Source organism: Musca vetustissima, unplaced genomic scaffold (genome assembly GCF_032173495.1).
Source record: "Musca vetustissima isolate MV318-11 ecotype Yass unplaced genomic scaffold, APGP_CSIRO_Mvet_v1 utg2339, whole genome shotgun sequence".
Lineage (NCBI taxonomy): Eukaryota > Metazoa > Arthropoda > Insecta > Diptera > Muscidae > Musca > Musca vetustissima.
The window spans coordinates 63,303-82,614 of NW_026874020.1; the positions used below are offsets into that span (position 1 = coordinate 63,303).

General features: G+C 35.6%; 1 protein-coding gene across 1 annotated transcript; it reads left to right on the plus strand.

The window, feature by feature from the left end:
• Window positions 1–8,518: 8,518 nt before the first annotated feature.
• Window positions 8,519–11,758, plus strand: LOC133330095 (reticulocyte-binding protein homolog 2a). Its single transcript, XM_061538567.1, has 7 exons — window positions 8,519–8,584; window positions 8,636–8,688; window positions 10,586–10,762; window positions 10,818–11,120; window positions 11,179–11,272; window positions 11,407–11,535; window positions 11,600–11,758. Exons 1-7 carry the CDS (start codon window positions 8,519–8,521, stop codon window positions 11,756–11,758), a joined length of 981 nt encoding a protein of 326 aa, XP_061394551.1.
• Window positions 11,759–19,312: the final 7,554 nt, after the last annotated feature.

The following is a 19,312-nucleotide window of genomic DNA, read 5'->3' on the forward strand; positions in this document are numbered from 1 at the left end:
AGAATGACGTGTGTTAAGTTTCCTGAAATCGGTTCCGATTTAGATATAGCTTCTATATCTGACCAAATGAAAAATTTAGTATAGGTTACAGAATGACATGTTTTATTTTATTGGCCCTTTAAAAATGCGATGTCTGTTAGAATTCATCTTTTGAATATACCCAAAGTGGTAAAGCGTATCATATAGTCGGCCGACTTTACTACTTTCCCTACTGGTTTTTTATCAAAGTGTATACCATCTGTGGGGAGATACTAGGAAAAGTTATCGGATTTTATGTAGGTTTATTACAAATATCATTATGTACAATCAATGGATCAATGTTTTTAAAATTGTAAACCTTTGTGGTGGATGTATTGAATAAGAGGACTAACGGCTCCCATTTTTGGATTTGATTTCGATTTGGTAAAAATATTGCCATGTGTAAAGTTGAAATCAAATTGGGCACTCTGATCGTTGATATTCCCTATCATTGAATTTAATATAAGTTCTGAAGAAATCTAGCAATGTGCAAAGTTGAGATGAAATCGGTTACTCCCTTCGAGAGTCATCTTACGCACCAGCCAGATAGACACACAGACAGACGAACTTTTGTAAATCGACTCCAAATCGTGTGAAACGGATTTGATCCAATTTGTTTCGTGTATATACAAATCAGAGTTGTTGTTAGCCTTAAAAAAAATCTACGCCTAAATAGTCCTTGAAACATATCTTAAAAAATCCATTCTTAGATATAGTTTTTGAAATTATATGCTTTAATTATTGAAAAACTTTTCTTTACAATTGTAATTGTATAATTTTTTTTACGAAAAATATTCTTAAACCAATGAGCGGTGCAGTATAGTCGGACTGGGCCGACCATACAATACCCTACACAACTACCACGTAACTACAACTTTCTGCGGGTTTTTATTCCGAGCCTGGGCAATATTTCTTGATATTTGCACCCTCTTGTCCGATTAGAGTTCAACAGCACCTCTTGCTTACAATGGCATATTTTCCGAATATTACTAATATTCAGTACAGCCGCCCCTCTAATTACTTCTCCAAATTCCCTTCACCGTGGGTGGTGTTGTGATGTTCGGTTTATAATTGTGGCCTATAGATCGTCTCAAAAAAAAAAAAAAAAAAAAACAAAAAAATTTTCGGTCCACTTCATCTCGAATTGTTATCTGATCATCACCGAAAAAAATTTCAAATATCTCTGCCCTCTAGTGTGGTAATGGGTTACTAATATCTGAATACATAAGCACCTGTATATATTTATGTGTAACTCCCACATCCGAGTACATACCACAATATAATTGGTATCAATTTAAAGGCCAACCACTCCTCTTGGATATACTATCAACTTCTCGGCTCTATGTCTGGCTCTATATACGCCATAGAATACAAATTTTGTCATTTTTCACACAAAATTCAGGGTCTATTTGATTCGCTAAATATTGACCGATCTTTTAAAAAACAGGTATGCTTATTCCTTGGCCCAATCCCCTTCTCCATGTAAAAATTCGAGATGTTTGGGCCATAATTGCGGCCTCTGGAGCGACCAGAAAAACCGACAAAAATTAAGTATTTGGTCCATTTCATCCTTTAAATATTATCCGATCTTTACCAAAAACAATAGGGGTCTTCATTAGGCCGAACCCATCCACATGCAAAATTTCGTGAAGATTGGTCCATAACTGTGGCCTGTATCGTTTTTACAAAATATAATGGACAGACGGACGGACAAACATGTCTAGATCGACTAGTCGAGATATGACGATCGGTATACTTAAAGGTGGGTCTAGGACCAATATTTCGCGGCGTTACAAACTCTTGGGGCTGCACAAAGCTATAATACCCTGACAACATACTTGTGTAGGGTATAAAAATCCTCGTTTTTAATAGACCCTGAAAGAATAAAAAGTTGACACTTATGTTGACAATTCAATGCATCTTCTTTATGAATATACGTATTTAGCTGATATCCTTTTAGAAATATATATAAAAATAATATGTTTTTATTATTTTTCCATATTTCAATTAAATTTTTTTTATTTTTGATATTACAGCATTCTAACAATAATAACAGAATCAACTGGAAACTGGAATAATTCATAGATTTTTTTTTTTTTTTTGAATTACCAGGAAATAAATGTAATGCTCAGTCATAAACTAAAGCAACGTTAATTAACTGCATGCCGCTAAACGAACCGATTCCCAGCCCCAAAACAAGTCATAACTCAGACAAACGCTTGCCCGGGCAGGCAGGTCTAAAAGCGATTAGTAGTAGCAAAACCAGGCTTGGCTTATTGGTATGATTTTAGGATTTTGTGGCTACGCATTGCAAATCGTAAGAAACTCACTTGTGGTGCTGAAACTCCGACAAGTTGACATGGAACGGCAGCCTTATCTAGTCCGCTAGTCAGTTGTGCGAAGTTCGTTTGTTTTTAGTTTTTGCTTTTTTCTACGTCCAACATTATATCCTAGCTGTCCGTAATTAATATGAATTGAACATAAATATTTCTTTAAATTTATCGAAAAGTGATAATCTTTAGTGGAATTTATGTTTAAAGTGGTCAGTCAGCTAAAAACCCGCGTATCCACTGAAGATGCTGGGAATTGATTTAGTTTGAATGTTCAACAGCGTGTTTGTGTCTTAAGTCTTTTGTTTTATTATTTTGTTTTTCTTGCAGTCATGTTTTTTTTGTCGCTGCTACGGTCATGTTTTCTTTGATTGTCAGTTGTTGAAAACAACATTGACTACTGTTTTTGCAACAAACGGATCGTTCGTTCAACGCTTGCCCGATTCGCTTTCATTATTAAGTCATTCATTTAATGAAGCTGCGAAAACGTGAATTGGTCAATAATGATATTTGTTATTGCTTTTAGCAGTCAAAAAATGTATTATTGGAAGTTTGAAAAAAAATAAAAATATATCAAAAAATGTTAAAAATATATTTTTCACAGCTATTAACTGAGATTTTAGTTTTTTTCAAAGGACTTCCTCAGCTATAAGAATTTTTTTCTTCAGAGAAATATTGGTGCATTTTTTCAGAATATTTTTCAAAAACTACCACAGGTAGGATTTTTTAAATAATGATTTTAATAATATTTTTAATATATTTTATTTTTAATTAATATTTTTATACGGGCTATCTTTTTGTATAAGAATATTTTTGTTAGAATATCTCTTAACGGACTCTTAAAGGAGACTTCAATTTAAGGACTAGCTAGATATCTACAGAAATATTTTTTTCAAGGACTATTTAACTAATATTTTTTAAAACTATACCCAATCGTAAATGTTTAAAAAACATTTATTGCTGAAGAACTAACTAACTACACGAGTGGATTTTGTAAAGAATATTTTTTCATGGAAAATGAGAGGTAGTGGCTCGGATTTTTAGGGGGTTATCATTATCAAGAACTATCATAGCCTTTTCTGAGTTACAAGCATGGGGTTTAACGAATATTTTTTCGAGGTCAACCAGAGGTAAAAGTGTGATTTTTTAACAAATATTTGTTCACAAGTATCGATTCTTATTCATCCCTTCACCCCACTGTGGTACAGGGTACAGGCAAAAGGAAACGAGATAGACACATGGTTCCTCTTGAGAATATGCATAGAATAACTTTCTGGGTCGATTTATGAATGTCCGTCCATGTTAAATTGTAAACAGGTCGTATTTTTATTCGAATTGGATGAAATTTAGCACAGCTTATTTATTTAGCCCAAGGACGAATCCTATTGAAATTGTAAAAAATTACATGTTTATTGATTGATATAAGTCGGTTCACAGCGGTCCTTCAAAAATGCGGCGTCTGTTGAGATGCATCTGTTAGATATACAGTTATTAAATAAAAAATAAAATAGTTTTTATACCCTACACAACTATGTTGTCAGCGTATTATATCTTTGTGCAGCCCCAAGAGTTTGTAACGCCGCGAAATATTGGTCCTAGACTCACTTTTAAGTATACCGATCGTCATATCTCGACTAGCTAATTTGATCTAGACATGTGTAACCGTCCGTCCGTCCGTCCGGCCACAGTTATGGACCAATCTTCACGAATTTTTGCATGTAGGATGGTTCTGGTCAATGAAGACCCCTATTTTATTTTTGGTAAAGATCGGTTATTTTTGTCTGATTTTCTGGTCGCTCCAGAGGCCCAAACATCGCGAATGGAGAAGGAAATCGGGCCAAAGAATAAACGTACCTGTTTTGATAAAGATCGGTCAATATTTAGCGGGTTTAATGGACCCTGACTTTTGTGTGAAAAATGACAAAATTTGTATTCGATAGCGTATATATTTAACCCTGAAAGACATAGACCCGAGTCTATGATAGTATATCAAAGAGGAGTGGTTGATCTTTAAATTCAGGTATGGTCAAAGACAACGCCTATAATTTTCGGTGATAATCAGATAATAATTTTGCGATGAAGTGGACCGAAAACTTATTTTTTCGTCGATCTATAGGCCATAATTGAAAGCTGAATATAAAAACACAACCCATGGTGAAGAGAATCTGGACAAGTAATTAGAAGGGCTGTACTGAATATTAGTGATATTCGGTAAATATGTCAGTGTAAGGAAGAGGCGCTGTTGACCTCTAATCCCCAAAGAGGGTGCAACTATCACGAAATAATGCCCAGGCTCGGAATAAAAATCCGCAGAAAGTTAGAGTTCCGTGGTAGTTGTGTAGGGTATGGTCGGCACTGTATTGCTCCGTCCGACTATACTGCTCCGCTCACTGGTTAAATAAATTTTTTTCAGGGACTATAACAGGCTGGCATTTTGTATTGAAGTTTGTTTAAGGACCAATCCAAGTGTGGACTTTTTCTAAGAATATTTAATGATTTTCTAAAGACTATCTCCAATTCTAGGACTATATCGATTTTTACAGGAAAATTTTCAAGGACTATTCTATGAACTATCAGAGCTTCACTAATGTATTTTGTAAATAATATTTTTTAAGGAACATCGGAGCTATTAAAGTGGATTTTTTGGAGGAATAATATTTCCAAGGGCTGTTCCTATTGTAAAAAAATATTCCATTATTCATGAGTTTTAGTAGGTAGATTCAAAATACCAAGTGACAGTCAATTCTGTTGTAAATTTGCTCATACTTTCCAAAATACCAAAATCTGGGTGAAACTGTAATCGTAAAAAGTGGCCTAAAATCGATAATTTTCGGTAGGTAGATGTGATCCCAGTGACAATCAAAAATATCAAATTACAATTAATTCGGGGAGAAACGTGCCGATAATGAGAAACCAAAAAGCCAATTCGATTGAAAAACGTGCCAAAAATCAGTCAAATTCCTAATATTAGAGGGCACTTTTATATGGGGGCTATATAAAAAAGTTGGCCTCTTAAACGAGCCTGTAGATTTTGAACCCGCCTTTCAACCAAATTGATTATAATTCAAAATTAATTAAGGTATGCCATAGGTTTAAAGCCATACCACAGGAAAATACGATTTCATGCTATTCTTATTTTAAATACTGCCAAGAAATTAAATATTTAGTTCTTTCTTATATTTGATTCATTTTATTTGATTTTTCAAAATCTGTGTTCTTTACTTACTTAGCTGGCTTGTTACAGAACGGTTGTTCCATAAGCCGAACTTAAAAAAGATTTCCAAGCGCGTCGGTCTTGTGCGCAGCTCTGCCAATTGGGAAGACCACGTTCCAAGATGTTGTTTTCTACTTGATCTTCCCATCTAATTCGTGGCCTTCCACTTCTACTGGAACCATCAGTAGGCTCATTTTTATATGCCTTTTGAGCTGGGGCATTTTCATTCATCCGCACAACATGGCCTAGCCACCATTATCGCTGCAGCTCAATACGACTGACTATGTCGATGTCCGCGTATAAATTGTAAAGTTCGTGGTTCATTCGACGCCGATATTCACCGTCGACGCAGATCGGCCCATAGATCTTTCAGAGAATTTTTCTCTCAAACACCCCAAGAGCTGCCTCATCTGCTTGCGCAAGTACCCATGCTTCTGATCCATATAATAGCACGGGTAGTATCAGCGTCTTGTAAAGTGTGAGTTTGGTCTGGCGGGAGGTGGCCTTGTTTCTAAACTGCTTGCTTAGACCACAGTAGCATCTGTTGGCCATCACAATCCTTCTCCGAATTTCAAAACTGATGACATTCGTTTTAAAGACTTTATTTATATAAAGTCTTTAAATTTTCAAACATATTAGTAGTTTGGTGTATCATTCAAAAAAATCAAATGAAACTATATATAAAAGCTATATCTAAATCTAAACCGATTTAAAAAAAATCGCAGACTTCAGTCTGGATCTAATGCAATACTCGGTGCAAAATTTGGTCCCGATCGGACAAATATAGGGAGTTTGGTGTATCATTCACAAAAAATCGGACGAAACTATATATGGGAGCTATGTCTAAATCCGAACCGATTTTAATAAAACTTCGCAGACATCAGTCTGCACCTAATTCAGTACTCTGTGCCGAATTTTGTCCCAATCGGACAAATATTGGGAGTTTGGTGCATCATTCACATAAAATCGGACGTAACTATATATGGGAGCTATATCTAAATCGGAACCGATTAAAAAAAACTTCGCAGACATCAATCCGAATATGATTCAGTACTCTGTGCAAAATTTAGTCTCAATTAGACAAATATTGAGAGTTTGGTGCATCATTCACAACAAATCGGACGGAACTACATATGGGAGATATATCTAAATCGGAACCGATTTTAACAACACTCTGTGCAAAATTTTGTGACAATCGTACAAATATTGGGAGTTTGGTGCATCATTCACATAAAATCGGACGACTATATATATGGGAGCTATATCTAAATCTGAACCGCTTCCAATAAAACTCCGCACTCATAAGCATTGACCTGATTCAGTGCGCTGTGCAAAATTCTGTCCCAATCGGACAAATATTGGGTGTTCGGTGTGGGAGCTGTATCTAAATCTGCACCGATTGTCTCCAATTTCAATAGGGTTCGACCTTGGGCCAAAGAAGTGAACTGTGCCAAATTTCATCCAAATCGGATCATAAATGCGACCTGTACTTTGTTACCAAAAATACAGGGACGGACGGATAGACGGACATTCGTAAATCGAGTCAGAAATTGATTCTATTCATATTCTCAAAAGGAACCATGGGTCTATCTCGATTCCATTTGCCTGTTAGAAGCATATGCACAAAGACATAATACCCTGTACCACCGTGTAGTGAAGGGTATAATAATAACAAAGATTTATGTTTTGACATATTTCGTCCTAGTTACGTTATGCTGGAGGTCTGAAATTTGGTATTTCGTTTTTTCAGAGGAACCCAAACTTCCGGGCATATAATGTACTCGATTATGGGCCCTAAATAAATGTTGAGACCGATTTTAGGTATTTTGGTGAATATAAAAAATGCCTGCAGACATCAATTTTTAAAGAATTTTTTGTCGATTTGACCTGTCTGTTTACCCCTCTGTTGAAACCATGATGGAGAGAGCAATATTTATTTAATATTTACCAGTACCAAAAATTGATCCTCCTACAGACCTGAGTGTCTGTAGTTAGGCATTTTTGCGTGTCTCCTCTTAAACGACTTCATCCTTTGGAAAAATCTCATTTTTTTCTTCGTTTTTTATTTATTATTTTTTTTTTTAATTCTCTTAGCCTTACTGCAATAGCATTGCCACACCCCACTGTCATCACAAATTTATAATTTTCTATATGTCCACATCGATTCCGCTGCCAAACTTAGTCAGTGAATTACAACTTTTTAACGATCTGCATGTGTCTGGCATTTTCCCCGGCACCCAGCACATTCTGGGCAAGAAGTTTCTCATAGGCTCTCCTTGCAAGGTGACAAAACATATGCCAAACACAAATCGCTACACACCAATTCGCGATATTCATATTTTAATCGCCCCAGGCGAAATGCAAATTTGTTGCATGTCCAGCCGAACACGACTCATGTTTTATGTAAATTACGCATGCGCCGTAACAAGCTGGGAAGAGGAAGAGCGGGACAGAAACACAAATCAATGAATGAATGAATGATCCAAGGTGGTAGGTTCAGTTCGATGGTTGGTAGTTACACACCATCTGGTGGTGGCAAGCGAACATGAACTAAATTAATATTAATTTGAATAACCTGAGGATAACATTTGCAAAGATATCAACATGGAAAATGGAGTTAAGAAAAAAAAACTAATTATGGGAAATTTATTTGCTAGCAACAAGTTTGTGTCTTAAGTCTTTTGTTTTCTATTAAATAACTATTTCTATTTAATAAAAAGAACTCAGAATATATCATAAATTAATTTACCAAGGAGTAAACTATTTTGTTTTTCAATAGAGTTTCCTTCTCCACATTTAACTTTACAAACCATTCAAATTCCTTGTTGCCATGGCCACCAGTTGCCAAACACAACCATACAACACGTGAAACCATGGAAGGCACAAACTATGTATGGATGGCTTGATTTGCAATATTTTTTTTTCCAGATGAACGTCAAGAATAAAGTTGTTAGCCATGGAAGTTATTGAATTTTTACAAAAAACGGACCATAAAAACCTCAAAAACTTCATTGGATTTAAGGTACTGTCGTGGTATTGGTGGACAACCGAAATTTAATTTTTTCTTTTAAAGGTCAAGCAAAAACTACAGGAATATGAATTGGATCTGCAGGGAAGACAAAATAGGTAAGAGACGCTTTAAAAATATTTTCCAAGGACAATAGGCGTGGATTTTTTAAAAGAATATTTTCCAAGGACTTTAGGCGTGGATTTTTTAAAAGAATATTTTCCAAGGACTATAGGCGTGGATTTTTTTAAAAGAATATTTCCCTAGGAATATAGGCGAGGATTTTTTAAAAGAATATTTTCCAAGGACTATAGACGTGGATTTTTTAAAAGTATATTTTCCAAGGACTATAGACGTGGATTTTTTAAAAGAATATTTTCCAAGGACTATAGGCTTGGACTATAGGCGTGGATTTTTTAAAAGAATAATTTCCAAGGACTATAGACGTGGATTTTTTAAAAGAATATTTTCCAAGAACTATAGGCGTGGATTTTTTAAAAGAATATTTTCCAAGGACTATAGACGTGGATTTTTTAAAAGAATATTTTCCAAGGACTATAGGCGTGGATTTTTTAAAAGAATATTTTCCAAGGACTATAGGCGTGGATTTTTTAAAAGTATATTTTCCAAGGACTATAGGCGTGGATTTTTTAAAAGAATATTTTCCAAGGACTATAGACGTGGATTTTTTAAAAGAATATTTTCCAAGGACTATAGGCTTGGACTATAGGCGTGGATTTTTTAAAAGAATATTTTCCAAGGACTATAGACGTGGATTTTTTAAAAGAATATTTTCCAAGGACTATAGGCTTGGACTATAGGCGTGGATTTTTTAAAAGAATATTTTCCAAGGACTATAGGCGTGGATTTTTTAAAAGAATATTTTCCAAGGACTATAGGCGTGGATTTTTTAAAAGAATATTTTCCAAGGACTATAGGCGTGGATTTTTTAAAAGAATATTTTCCAAGGACTATAGGCGTGGATTTTTTAAAAGAATATTTATCAGGGACTATCCACTACAGGTGTGGATTTTTAAAAAGAATGTTTTCAGGGGCTTTTATAGGCGTGGATTTTTAAGGAAATATTTTTCAGGGGCTATTATAGGCGTGGATTTTTTAAAAGAATATTTTTCAGGGACTATCCACTACAGGCGTGGATTTTTTAAAAGAATATTTTCCAAGGACTATAGGCGTGGATTTTTTAAAAGAATATTTTCCAAGGACTATAGGCGTGGATTTTTTAAAAGAATATTTTCCAAGGACTATAGGCGTGGATTTTTTAAAAGAATATTTTCCAAGGACTAAAGGCGTGGATTTTTTAAAAGAATATTTTAAAAGGACTAATTACAATCGGGGCTAAAGCTCTTCTATAACAAAAAAGACCTAATGCTCTTCTATAACAAAGAAGACCAAAAGCTCTTCTATAACAAAGAAGACCTAAAGCTTTTCTATGACAAAGAAGACCTAAAGCTATTCTATGACAAAGAAGACCTAAAGCTCTTCTATGACAAAGAAGACATAAAGGTCTTCTATGACAAAGAAGACCTAAAGCTAAAGCTTTCTATCTGACAAAGAAGCTAAAGCTCTTCTATGACAAAGAAGACCTAAAGCTCTTCTATGACAAAAAGACCTAAAGCTCTTCTATGACAAAGAAGACCTAAAGCTCTATGACAAAGAAGACCTAAAGCTCTTCTATGACAAAGAAGACCTAAAGCTCTTCTATGACAAAGAAGACCTAAAGCTCTTCTATGACAAAGAAGACCTAAAGCTCTTCTATGACAAAGAAGACCTAAAGCTCTTCTATGACAAAGAAGACCTAAAGCTCTTCTATGACAAAGAAGACCTAAAGCTCTTCTATAACAAAGAAGACCTAAAGCTCTTCTATGACAAAGAAGACCTTAAGCTCTTCTATGACAAAGAAGATCTAAAGCTCTTCTATGACAAAGAAGACCTAAAGCTCTTCTATGACCAAGAAAGCCTTAAGATCTTCTATAACTTATTTCCTTTTTATTCCAGACTTCGAAACATTTTGAATTTGGAAACAATGCAACAAAACGAAGAGCTTTTGCTACTGACTAAACAACGAGTGGAGTTGGCAAAGCAACAACGACTGGATTGGATAAACACAAAGCGCATAGAGCGACAACAGGCCGAAGAGGAACTTTTAAAGGTCAAGAAACTGCAAAGAGAATTGTAAGTTGTGTAGAGGTTCAGGAAACTTGAATCGATTTTCTTACACTTTTTTCAGAGAGAATTGTGAAGAATGGCTTCACCGTCAAAGTCAACAACTTCTTGTGGAAACCAAAGAGGCACAATTGCAACAAATCGCAGAAAAGAGAGCCCTCCTGGCCAGAGAACAAGAAATCGAAAGGAGTTGGCTCAAAGTGATGGAAAAGCTACGCCAAGAGAAAGAATACCAAGAAGTCTATGAAGAGAAATTACGCAAAGTAATTGAAGGATTAAGCCAACAAAAGAATTTAGCACTACTGGAAGCCAAGAAAAAACTGGAGCGCGATGAAAATGAAGCTTTGAAAAACTACTATACTGAAGAGTAAGTTTGGGAATGCACTAGCTTTGGGAAAATCATTAATATGTCTGTGTTCTTTTAGCAACATGCGTGCCCTGGCCTTGGATAAGGAAGGCAAAACCCAGCAAAAATTGGAAGAGATATATAAGAAAATGCAACAACAGCAGTGGTTGAAGGTGAGTTAGGATAAACATTCTTGGTATTAGGGAACTGCACTGTGTGATATCACCGATATATTAATTGAAATATGCCGTTAAAAGCTACGGGAGATTAGTAATGTATGTTTCCATCTCCCCCACTATTTTTGAAGTCTCAAATTGCAATTAATCAGCAACGCAACGCTTTACAAGCCGAACAAACATTCCAAGAGGATTTCATATTTCGAAGTCGAGAGGATGAACAAATATGCCAAGAACTGGACGAATCTCAAAGGCAGAAGGTGTGGAGAAATTTTATTGATTTAAATAATTTAAAAAAAAAATAATTCACAATTTCGTTAAAAGGTTCGCAATAAGGAATGGTACAAATTATATCTGGAACATTGTGCCAAAGAGAAAGACCAAAAGAAGAAAGTCGAAATGGAAGATGATCAAAGGTACCTGAACACCGGTTGTGTACTGCAACAGAAACCTAAACAACCATATGGAAAAATTAGTCGTTAAAAATAATTTTATCAACCAAACTTATAAAAAAAAATTAATAAAAAACCGGAACGATAGTAGCCTGTAGTTATTTGTCATAGAAGAGCATGTCGTAGCACCGTTTTGTCAACTAAATCATTCGAAAATATATGTCAACTACAGGTTGGGTTAGATTCGATTGAAAAGAATGTAAAATGTTATATGAATCAGCTTGAGATTGGTATCGAAACTTGTGGTAATTCTGTGTTTTTAGTAAAATAGTGCAGTCATTTCACTTAACATCCTCTCATGTCATTTAGGTCGTAAATGGTATTATTTACCATGACTTGGATTCGAAGGCATAGGTAATGATCCAACGTTTTGCTGTCATACCTACATGCCCAATCTTGATGAGATGGCCTGTGAGAATACCTCTCAGCCTGCTGACTAAGATTTGCCTAGCCTTATCTTCATTTAGGTCTCCCCATAACTTTACTTCTAGACGTGTTACACTGCGAGGTTTGTCGTTGTTAACATTTATAGCACGTTGGTCAGTAGGACTTCTAGAGAGTAGGTTGGCTTTTCTGTTAACTTCGATTCCTGTGTGACACAGCACCCATATCTCGAACCTCTACCTGAAGGATCGTGTTCTGGAAGTGAAAGCGAAGTAAAATTTCTTCAATAAAAAGTCCCTGTCCCTCATTTTCTGCTAGCCGGGAGCCAAACGTTTTCACAGTACATTTCTGTTGGCCAATGACCATCTGTCCGACATCAGAATTACGCATAATGTGATCACTCTGGATTCAGGCATTTGGTCTGATTCAAACGCCCCTACCCCGGAGTAGCTCGGCATTTGATGGGGCATATTCGGCACCATAGTCATAGCCTGGTAATTATCACCCCTATCAGTCAGGTTGTAATTCAGAACCTCTAAAGGTTCTATTACATTTTCTATTTTATTTTAATATGCGATTTGAAGTTTTACTCTTAAGGCTATATTTTCTAGCGCGGACGTTGACTTCTCAAGGTCACGCGCACTATCAGAAATTGCTTTTTTCTATCGCATTTTCGTTAACACGTTTGGTAGCGTGCAAATTATTAGCAGTTGAACACTGCTTCATAATATATGCGATATATTTTTATACCCTACATAACTATGTTGTCAGGGTATTATAGCCTATTGTTTTTGGAAAAGATCGGTTAATATTTAGGGGATGAAATGGGCCAAAAACTTTATTTTTGTCGGTTTTTCTGGTCGCTCCAGAGACCGCAATTATGGCCCAAACACCGCGTGCATGGAGAAGGGGATCGGGACAAAGAATAAGCATGCCTGTTTTGATAAAGATCGGTCAATATTTAGCGGGTCAAATGGACCCTGACTTTTATGTGAAAAATGACAAAATTTGTATTCTATAGCGTATATATTTACCCATGAAGAACAAAGACCCTAGAAGTTGATAGCACATCCAAGACGAGTGGTTGACCTTTAAATTGATACCAATTATATGGTCGTATGTACTCATATGTGGGAGTTACACTTAAATATTTACAGCTGCTTAGGTACTGATATTACCACACTGGAGGGCGGAAATATAGAGCTGATCGCTATGAAATGTTCCATGAGGTTCCAGTAGTGGTCAAGGACAACGACTATAATTTTCGTTGATGTACAGATAATAATTTTGGGAAGAAGTGGACCGAAGACTTATTTTTTTCGAGTCCATCTATAGGCCACAATTATAAACCGAACATCACAAACAACCCACGGTCAAGGGAATCTGGACAAGTAATTGGAAGGACTGTGCTGAATATTAGTAATATTCGGAAAATATGTCCGTGTAAGGAAGAGGTGGTATTTACCTCTAATCGGGTAAGAGGGTGCAACTATCACGAAATTTTGTCAGGCTCGGAATAAAAATCCGCAGAAAGTTTGATTTCCGTGATAGTTGTGTAGGGTATCGTATGGTCGGCCCCGTCCGACTATACTGCTCCGTTCACTGGTTTAAAATAATGTTAACAGTTGATTTCTTTCTACATTTTTTTAATTGCTATTTTGTTGCATACTCAATGCCATTGCTATTTAAAGGATGAAAATAATCTGAATAATTTTACCGTTATTTTTTGTTTGCTTTTCTCTTATGTTTCCTTGCAAACTAATAGCAGTTGAGTAAGAAAACGTGTAAAAGTGCATTGATATTCAGATTTTTAATTTGGTTTTGTGATCAGTATATTTTTGGTTTAAAATAATTTATAAAAAATCCAAATACGTGCACTTTTGGTTAAAAGGTTTTTGAAAAATGGGTCGCGGAACACATTGTACAAAAGAAAAACGAGAACTCATAGAAAAATTGATTTCTGATGGAAAAACTTACAAATTTATACGAGATGTGGTTGGCTGTTCTGCGAAAATGATCTCTAACGCCATAAAATGGTCTCCCAAAACAGAAACGCGTGGGCGAAAAAGAAAAATCTCTCAATTTGATGAAAAAAGAACAGTCAGAGATGAACAATCAGAAGACTCTTGCTGCATCACAATTTGTATGCTAGATCTCCCAGAAAAGTACCTCTACTTAAAAAAATAGAAAAAAAGATTAAAATTTGCAAAAAAAACTTGATTGGCCTCTGTTTAAGGGGCGTCTCGTCTGACAAGTGTGTTTTTTATACCCTTCACCACACTGTGGTACAGGGTATTATGTCTTTATGCATATGTTTGTAACAGGCAAAAGGAAACGAGATAGACACATGGTTCCTTTTGAGAATATGCATAGAATCACTTTCTGAGTCGATTTATGCATGTCCGTCCGTCTGTCCGTCCGTCCATGTATTTTTGTTAACAAAGTAAAGTATAAGTCGCATTTATGATCCGATTTAGATGAAATTTGGTACAAGTCACTTATTTGGCCCAAGGACGAACTATTGAAATTGGGAAAAATCGGTTCATATTTGGATATAGCTCCCATATATATTTCGTCCGATTTAAGGTAAATGGGGCACCAAAGTCCCTCAATATCTTTCGATTTGCACGAAACTTGGCACAGAGTACTGAGTTAGGTGCAGAATGATGTGTGCCAAGTTTCGAGAAAATCGGTTCAGATTTAGATATAGCTCCCATATATAGTTTCGTCCGATTTAAGGTAAATGGTGGACCAAAGTCTCTATATATCTTTCGATTTGCACGAAATTTGGCACAGAGTACTGAATTAGGTCCACAATGATGTGTGCTAAGTTTCGAGAAAATCGGGTCAGATTTATATATAGCTCCCATATATATTTTCGTCCGATCTATTGTAAATGGGGCTCCAAAGAGCCTATATATCTTTCGATTTGCACGAAATTTGGCATAGGGTATTAAATTAGTTCCAGAATGATGCGTGATAAGTTTCGTGAAAATCGGTTTAGATTTAGATGTAGCTTCAATATATATTTTCGACTGATTTAATTTAAATTTTGCACTAAAGGCCCAAAGATTGGCCGATCGGCACAGAATTCAGTACACTGTACTGTTACTATAACCTTTCGTGGGTCAAGTTTTCTTGAAGTTGGTTCAGATTTACATCTATATATATCTATATATATTTTCGTCCGATTTTAACTAAATGGTACACTAAAAAAATTAATAAAAATTAATATCTAGCAAGTTTCTTTGTAATCGGTTCAGATTAGCGTCCATATATCGACGCCTCCGAACCATAGTATGCTAAGTCGACTTAGCATGTTTTAAAGTTCTTTACGTTTTTAGATACTACGGTCCATAATTTATATTCTCTGAAATTTTGGTAACCATCGGCCAATCCAAACCAAAGTTAAAAGCAAAAATGTACTTAGCATGGCCCGTAAGATATATGAAACTTCCATACTTTGAGAGTTTCTACTGAAAAACTCACTTTTCAGACTTAGCATACTATGGTTCGGAGCCGTAGATATAATTTCAACCTATTCGTGTTGACTGTACACAAAGTAATCGCTTTAGAAAACGTCTGTTAGGATTCATATGTAGAATATCCCCAAAGTGGTGAAGGGTATCATATAGTCGGCCCAGTCCGACTTTACTACTTTCCTTACTGGTTATGGTTATAAAAGTCGTCGTCAATATGTTAGACGAAAACCTAATATGGATTATAATCCACGAAATGTTTTAACCACAGTAAAACATGGAGGTGCGAAAATAAATGTTTGGGGGTGCTTTTCATACTATGGCACCGGCCCTTTACTTTGGATAAAGGGAAACATGGATGCCCAAATGTATGTCGACATCCTTGAGAACGTTATGAAATATATGCTGAGTGTAACATACCTTTAAAATGGGTTTTCCAAAACGATAATGACCCGAAGCATACCAGCAGAGCTACCAAAGCCTGGTTTTTTAATAATGGTATAGATGTTATGAAGTGGCCTGCCCAATCTCCTGACCTCAATCCCATTGAAAATTTATGGACGGATGTTAAGGAAGCCGTATACAATGCTAGAACAAACAAATGAACAAGAATTGTGGAACGTGGTGGAATCGGCATGGAAAAATATTCCTTTGGAGAGATGCCAAAAATTAGTAAACTCTATGGCACGACGGTGCAATGATGTAATAAAAAACAAAGGATATTCTACTAAATACTAGCCATAGATATGAAATAATGTAAAACATTTGACGCAGAAAAAATATTACCCGGATTTACCTAATATACCTAATTTTTTGCACTGACATTTTTCGTTGATATTTAACTTTTTGTTGTTTATTTACATTAGTTTTGGTAAATGATCTTTGGTTTATAATTTAATTTAAAGACAACAAAGCAACTAATAAATAACTGAAAAAAAAAAATAAAATTCGTCTGTTTATAAATCAAGAACACCTTAATTGTATGTTCAATATGATAACTGCTACTGTATTGTAATATCGAACCATATTAAAGGACTATTTTTAAAGACAAACTCAAAAACATTTTAAGGAAAAATAATATAACACTATTGGTCTGTTCCCGTACTGCAAGAATCTACTACTTTTTACAACGATAACGAATTTTCCTTTATGATATCGAAGAAAATAGTAAAATCTAGTAGATTCTTGCAGTACGGGAACATACCATATATGTATATGGGAAATTACAAAATTATTTTCCATAAAACATTTTATTGAACATTTTTTTTTTTTTTTTTGAGAGCACATTCATGTTTTCGAAGAAAAACGAGATTATATACGCGAATTAGTCAAAGTATGTTGTTGCAGTTTTTCCTAAATTATCTCCCGTTTATTGGGCGGATTTGAACATGGCTGGGCTCATTAGATTCATCACGTAAAAAACTAAAATTACGTGGGGTTCAACGGCATTTGAGAGGACATTCTTACATTTAGACTCGAAAATAGGTTCGATCGTTCCCACGCCACTCATTCCCGCCCCTGCCGAACGAGGGGGGCCACCACCTCATAATGAGAGCAGCACGGCTACAAACAATTTCAGCCGGTCATATATGTATTTACTACGAACAAGGACAAAACAACTACATACGAAGGATTGCATTTTTTATGGCATCTACAGAGTCGTAAAATGGTATGCAATTATAAAGCTTATTATAAACCTCACATATAGCACGAAAGGGATCATTTAATTCATAATTAGATTTAGCTAAAGAAAGTTTAAGTAGAATGTAGTTACGCGTGTTACTTGGAGGTACATTTAATTTTATTTCTCCAACTAAAAAACTCGAAGCGATATTGCCTCTTAAAAGTTTAGTAATAAAAATTGCGCGGAGCATTAAACGTCTTCTCTCAAGAGTTGGGAGATCTATAAGTTTCAATCTATTTTCATAACGCGGGAGAGCTAAATCTGTATTCCATGGTAAACCTCTAAGAGCAAAAAGAAGAAATTGTTTCTGAACGGATTCTATTTTGTCAGAATAACATTTGTAGAGAGGACTCCAAAGTACGCAACAGTATTCCAAGGTAGGTCGAACAAGAGTTACAAAGAGACGTTTGGTCACGTAGGGATCATGGAACTCTTTAGACCAACGTTTTATAAAGCCTAACAACGACTTCGCTTTATTAACACAAGCCTCAATATGTAAGTGGAAACGAAGTCTATTATCTAGAATAACACCAAGATCGACAAAGGAGTCTACATTTTCTAATGTGTACGATCCTATTGAGTAATTACAAGACACATGTCGTGTTCTAAAGCAGTGATGCACACGGTGAGAGGATGGCAATTTGTATGTGTGAGACTAGTACACAAAGCTAAAGCGGCCCACACACGTTAAACATGTGCGTTCCATCGGTGTGAATGAAATTAAAAGAATTTAATTAAATAAAAAGGTCGGTCTTTTTTACGTCGTCCCTATCGCTGCCCATCTTCAAAAACCAAATTCGAAATGAAGTTTTGTTGATTTGTTTGTGGCCTAGGAGCTTTACACCGTCAAACGTACATATTTGACGTGTGTGGGCCGCTTAAGCGTAGCCGCAAAATAATGCACACCACCATATACATGTTTACTCGTTGAAGTGTCATGTTTACTCGTTGAAGTACAAAATGAAAAAATTCGCTGTTGCAAACATAAATTTACTGTGAAAAAAATGCATTTAATAGCTGATGGCAGGTCATTTAAGTACAGAACAAATAAAACAGGACCTAAGTGACTGCCTTGTGGAACACCAGAAGTAACCGTTATATTCTTAGAGAAAATTTCCTTTTTGTGCGTAAGTCCCTGGACGTAACATGTCAGCTCTAATAGATTAGTTAATGATTGACCTCCCAGTTAAGAAACCATGTTGGCATGGAGATGTTAGAGGGGTAACAATATGGGATAACCTACGTGTTACAAGTAATTCAAATAACTTGGGGATAGCACGTAATTTAGCAATTCCTCTATAATTTTCAATGTTACTTCTACTACCAGATTTGTGAAGGGGAATTATAAAACTGGATCTCCAAAAATAAGGAAAATAACCAGAAGACAACGACGCATTAAATATACTAGTAAGGGGAATATATAATTCATGAGCACAGGATTTAAGGATATATTCGGGAACACCATCCGGACCGGGTGATTTGGAGTTATTTAACGATTTCAGTCCATTTAAGACTTCATCTTCCGTGAGAGTAATAGGGAGGAAGTTATTTAATTTGTTAATATTGTAGTTGTAGGATGCATTTGTAGAGTATGTTGAGTAGGTACTTTGAAAACAAATCTGCAAACATATCAGATATTTCATTAATATCAGAGGATTCTCTATAGCCGAAATTTATACTGCTAGGAAATTCCCGTACTTTACGTTTAGAATTTACAAAGTTATAAAAATGTACGCACCAAATTTTCGTCTTTGGAATCAAATTGCAAATAAGCTATACACTAAACGAAGCAAAATCACGAGTTCTACATACCTATAATAAATTTAGTCCATTATCTGGTTCGCGTCCTGATTATAAGAAAAATTCAAAAAACACCGAAAATCCGGCTTCAAAATTTCTGCATCCGTTCTGGGTGGGTGCAGCGATTATATCGAAAAATCATACATTGGAACCATATTGTCCATGGGGTATTCTGCAACATAGTCACTGATCACATTTGCGTGCGTTGTGTAGTTTAGCCGCAAATCAGGAAAGAATA

Coding starts and splice junctions, on each gene's coding strand:
- LOC133330095 (XM_061538567.1), top strand. CDS start 8,519: ATGGAAGTTATTGAATTTTTACAAAAAACGGACCATAAAAACCTCAAA. Junction 8,585..8,635: donor AAAACTTCATTGGATTTAAG/GTACTGTCGTGG, acceptor TTTCTTTTAAAG/GTCAAGCAAAAACTACAGGA. Junction 11,536..11,599: donor ACGAATCTCAAAGGCAGAAG/GTGTGGAGAAAT, acceptor TTTCGTTAAAAG/GTTCGCAATAAGGAATGGTA.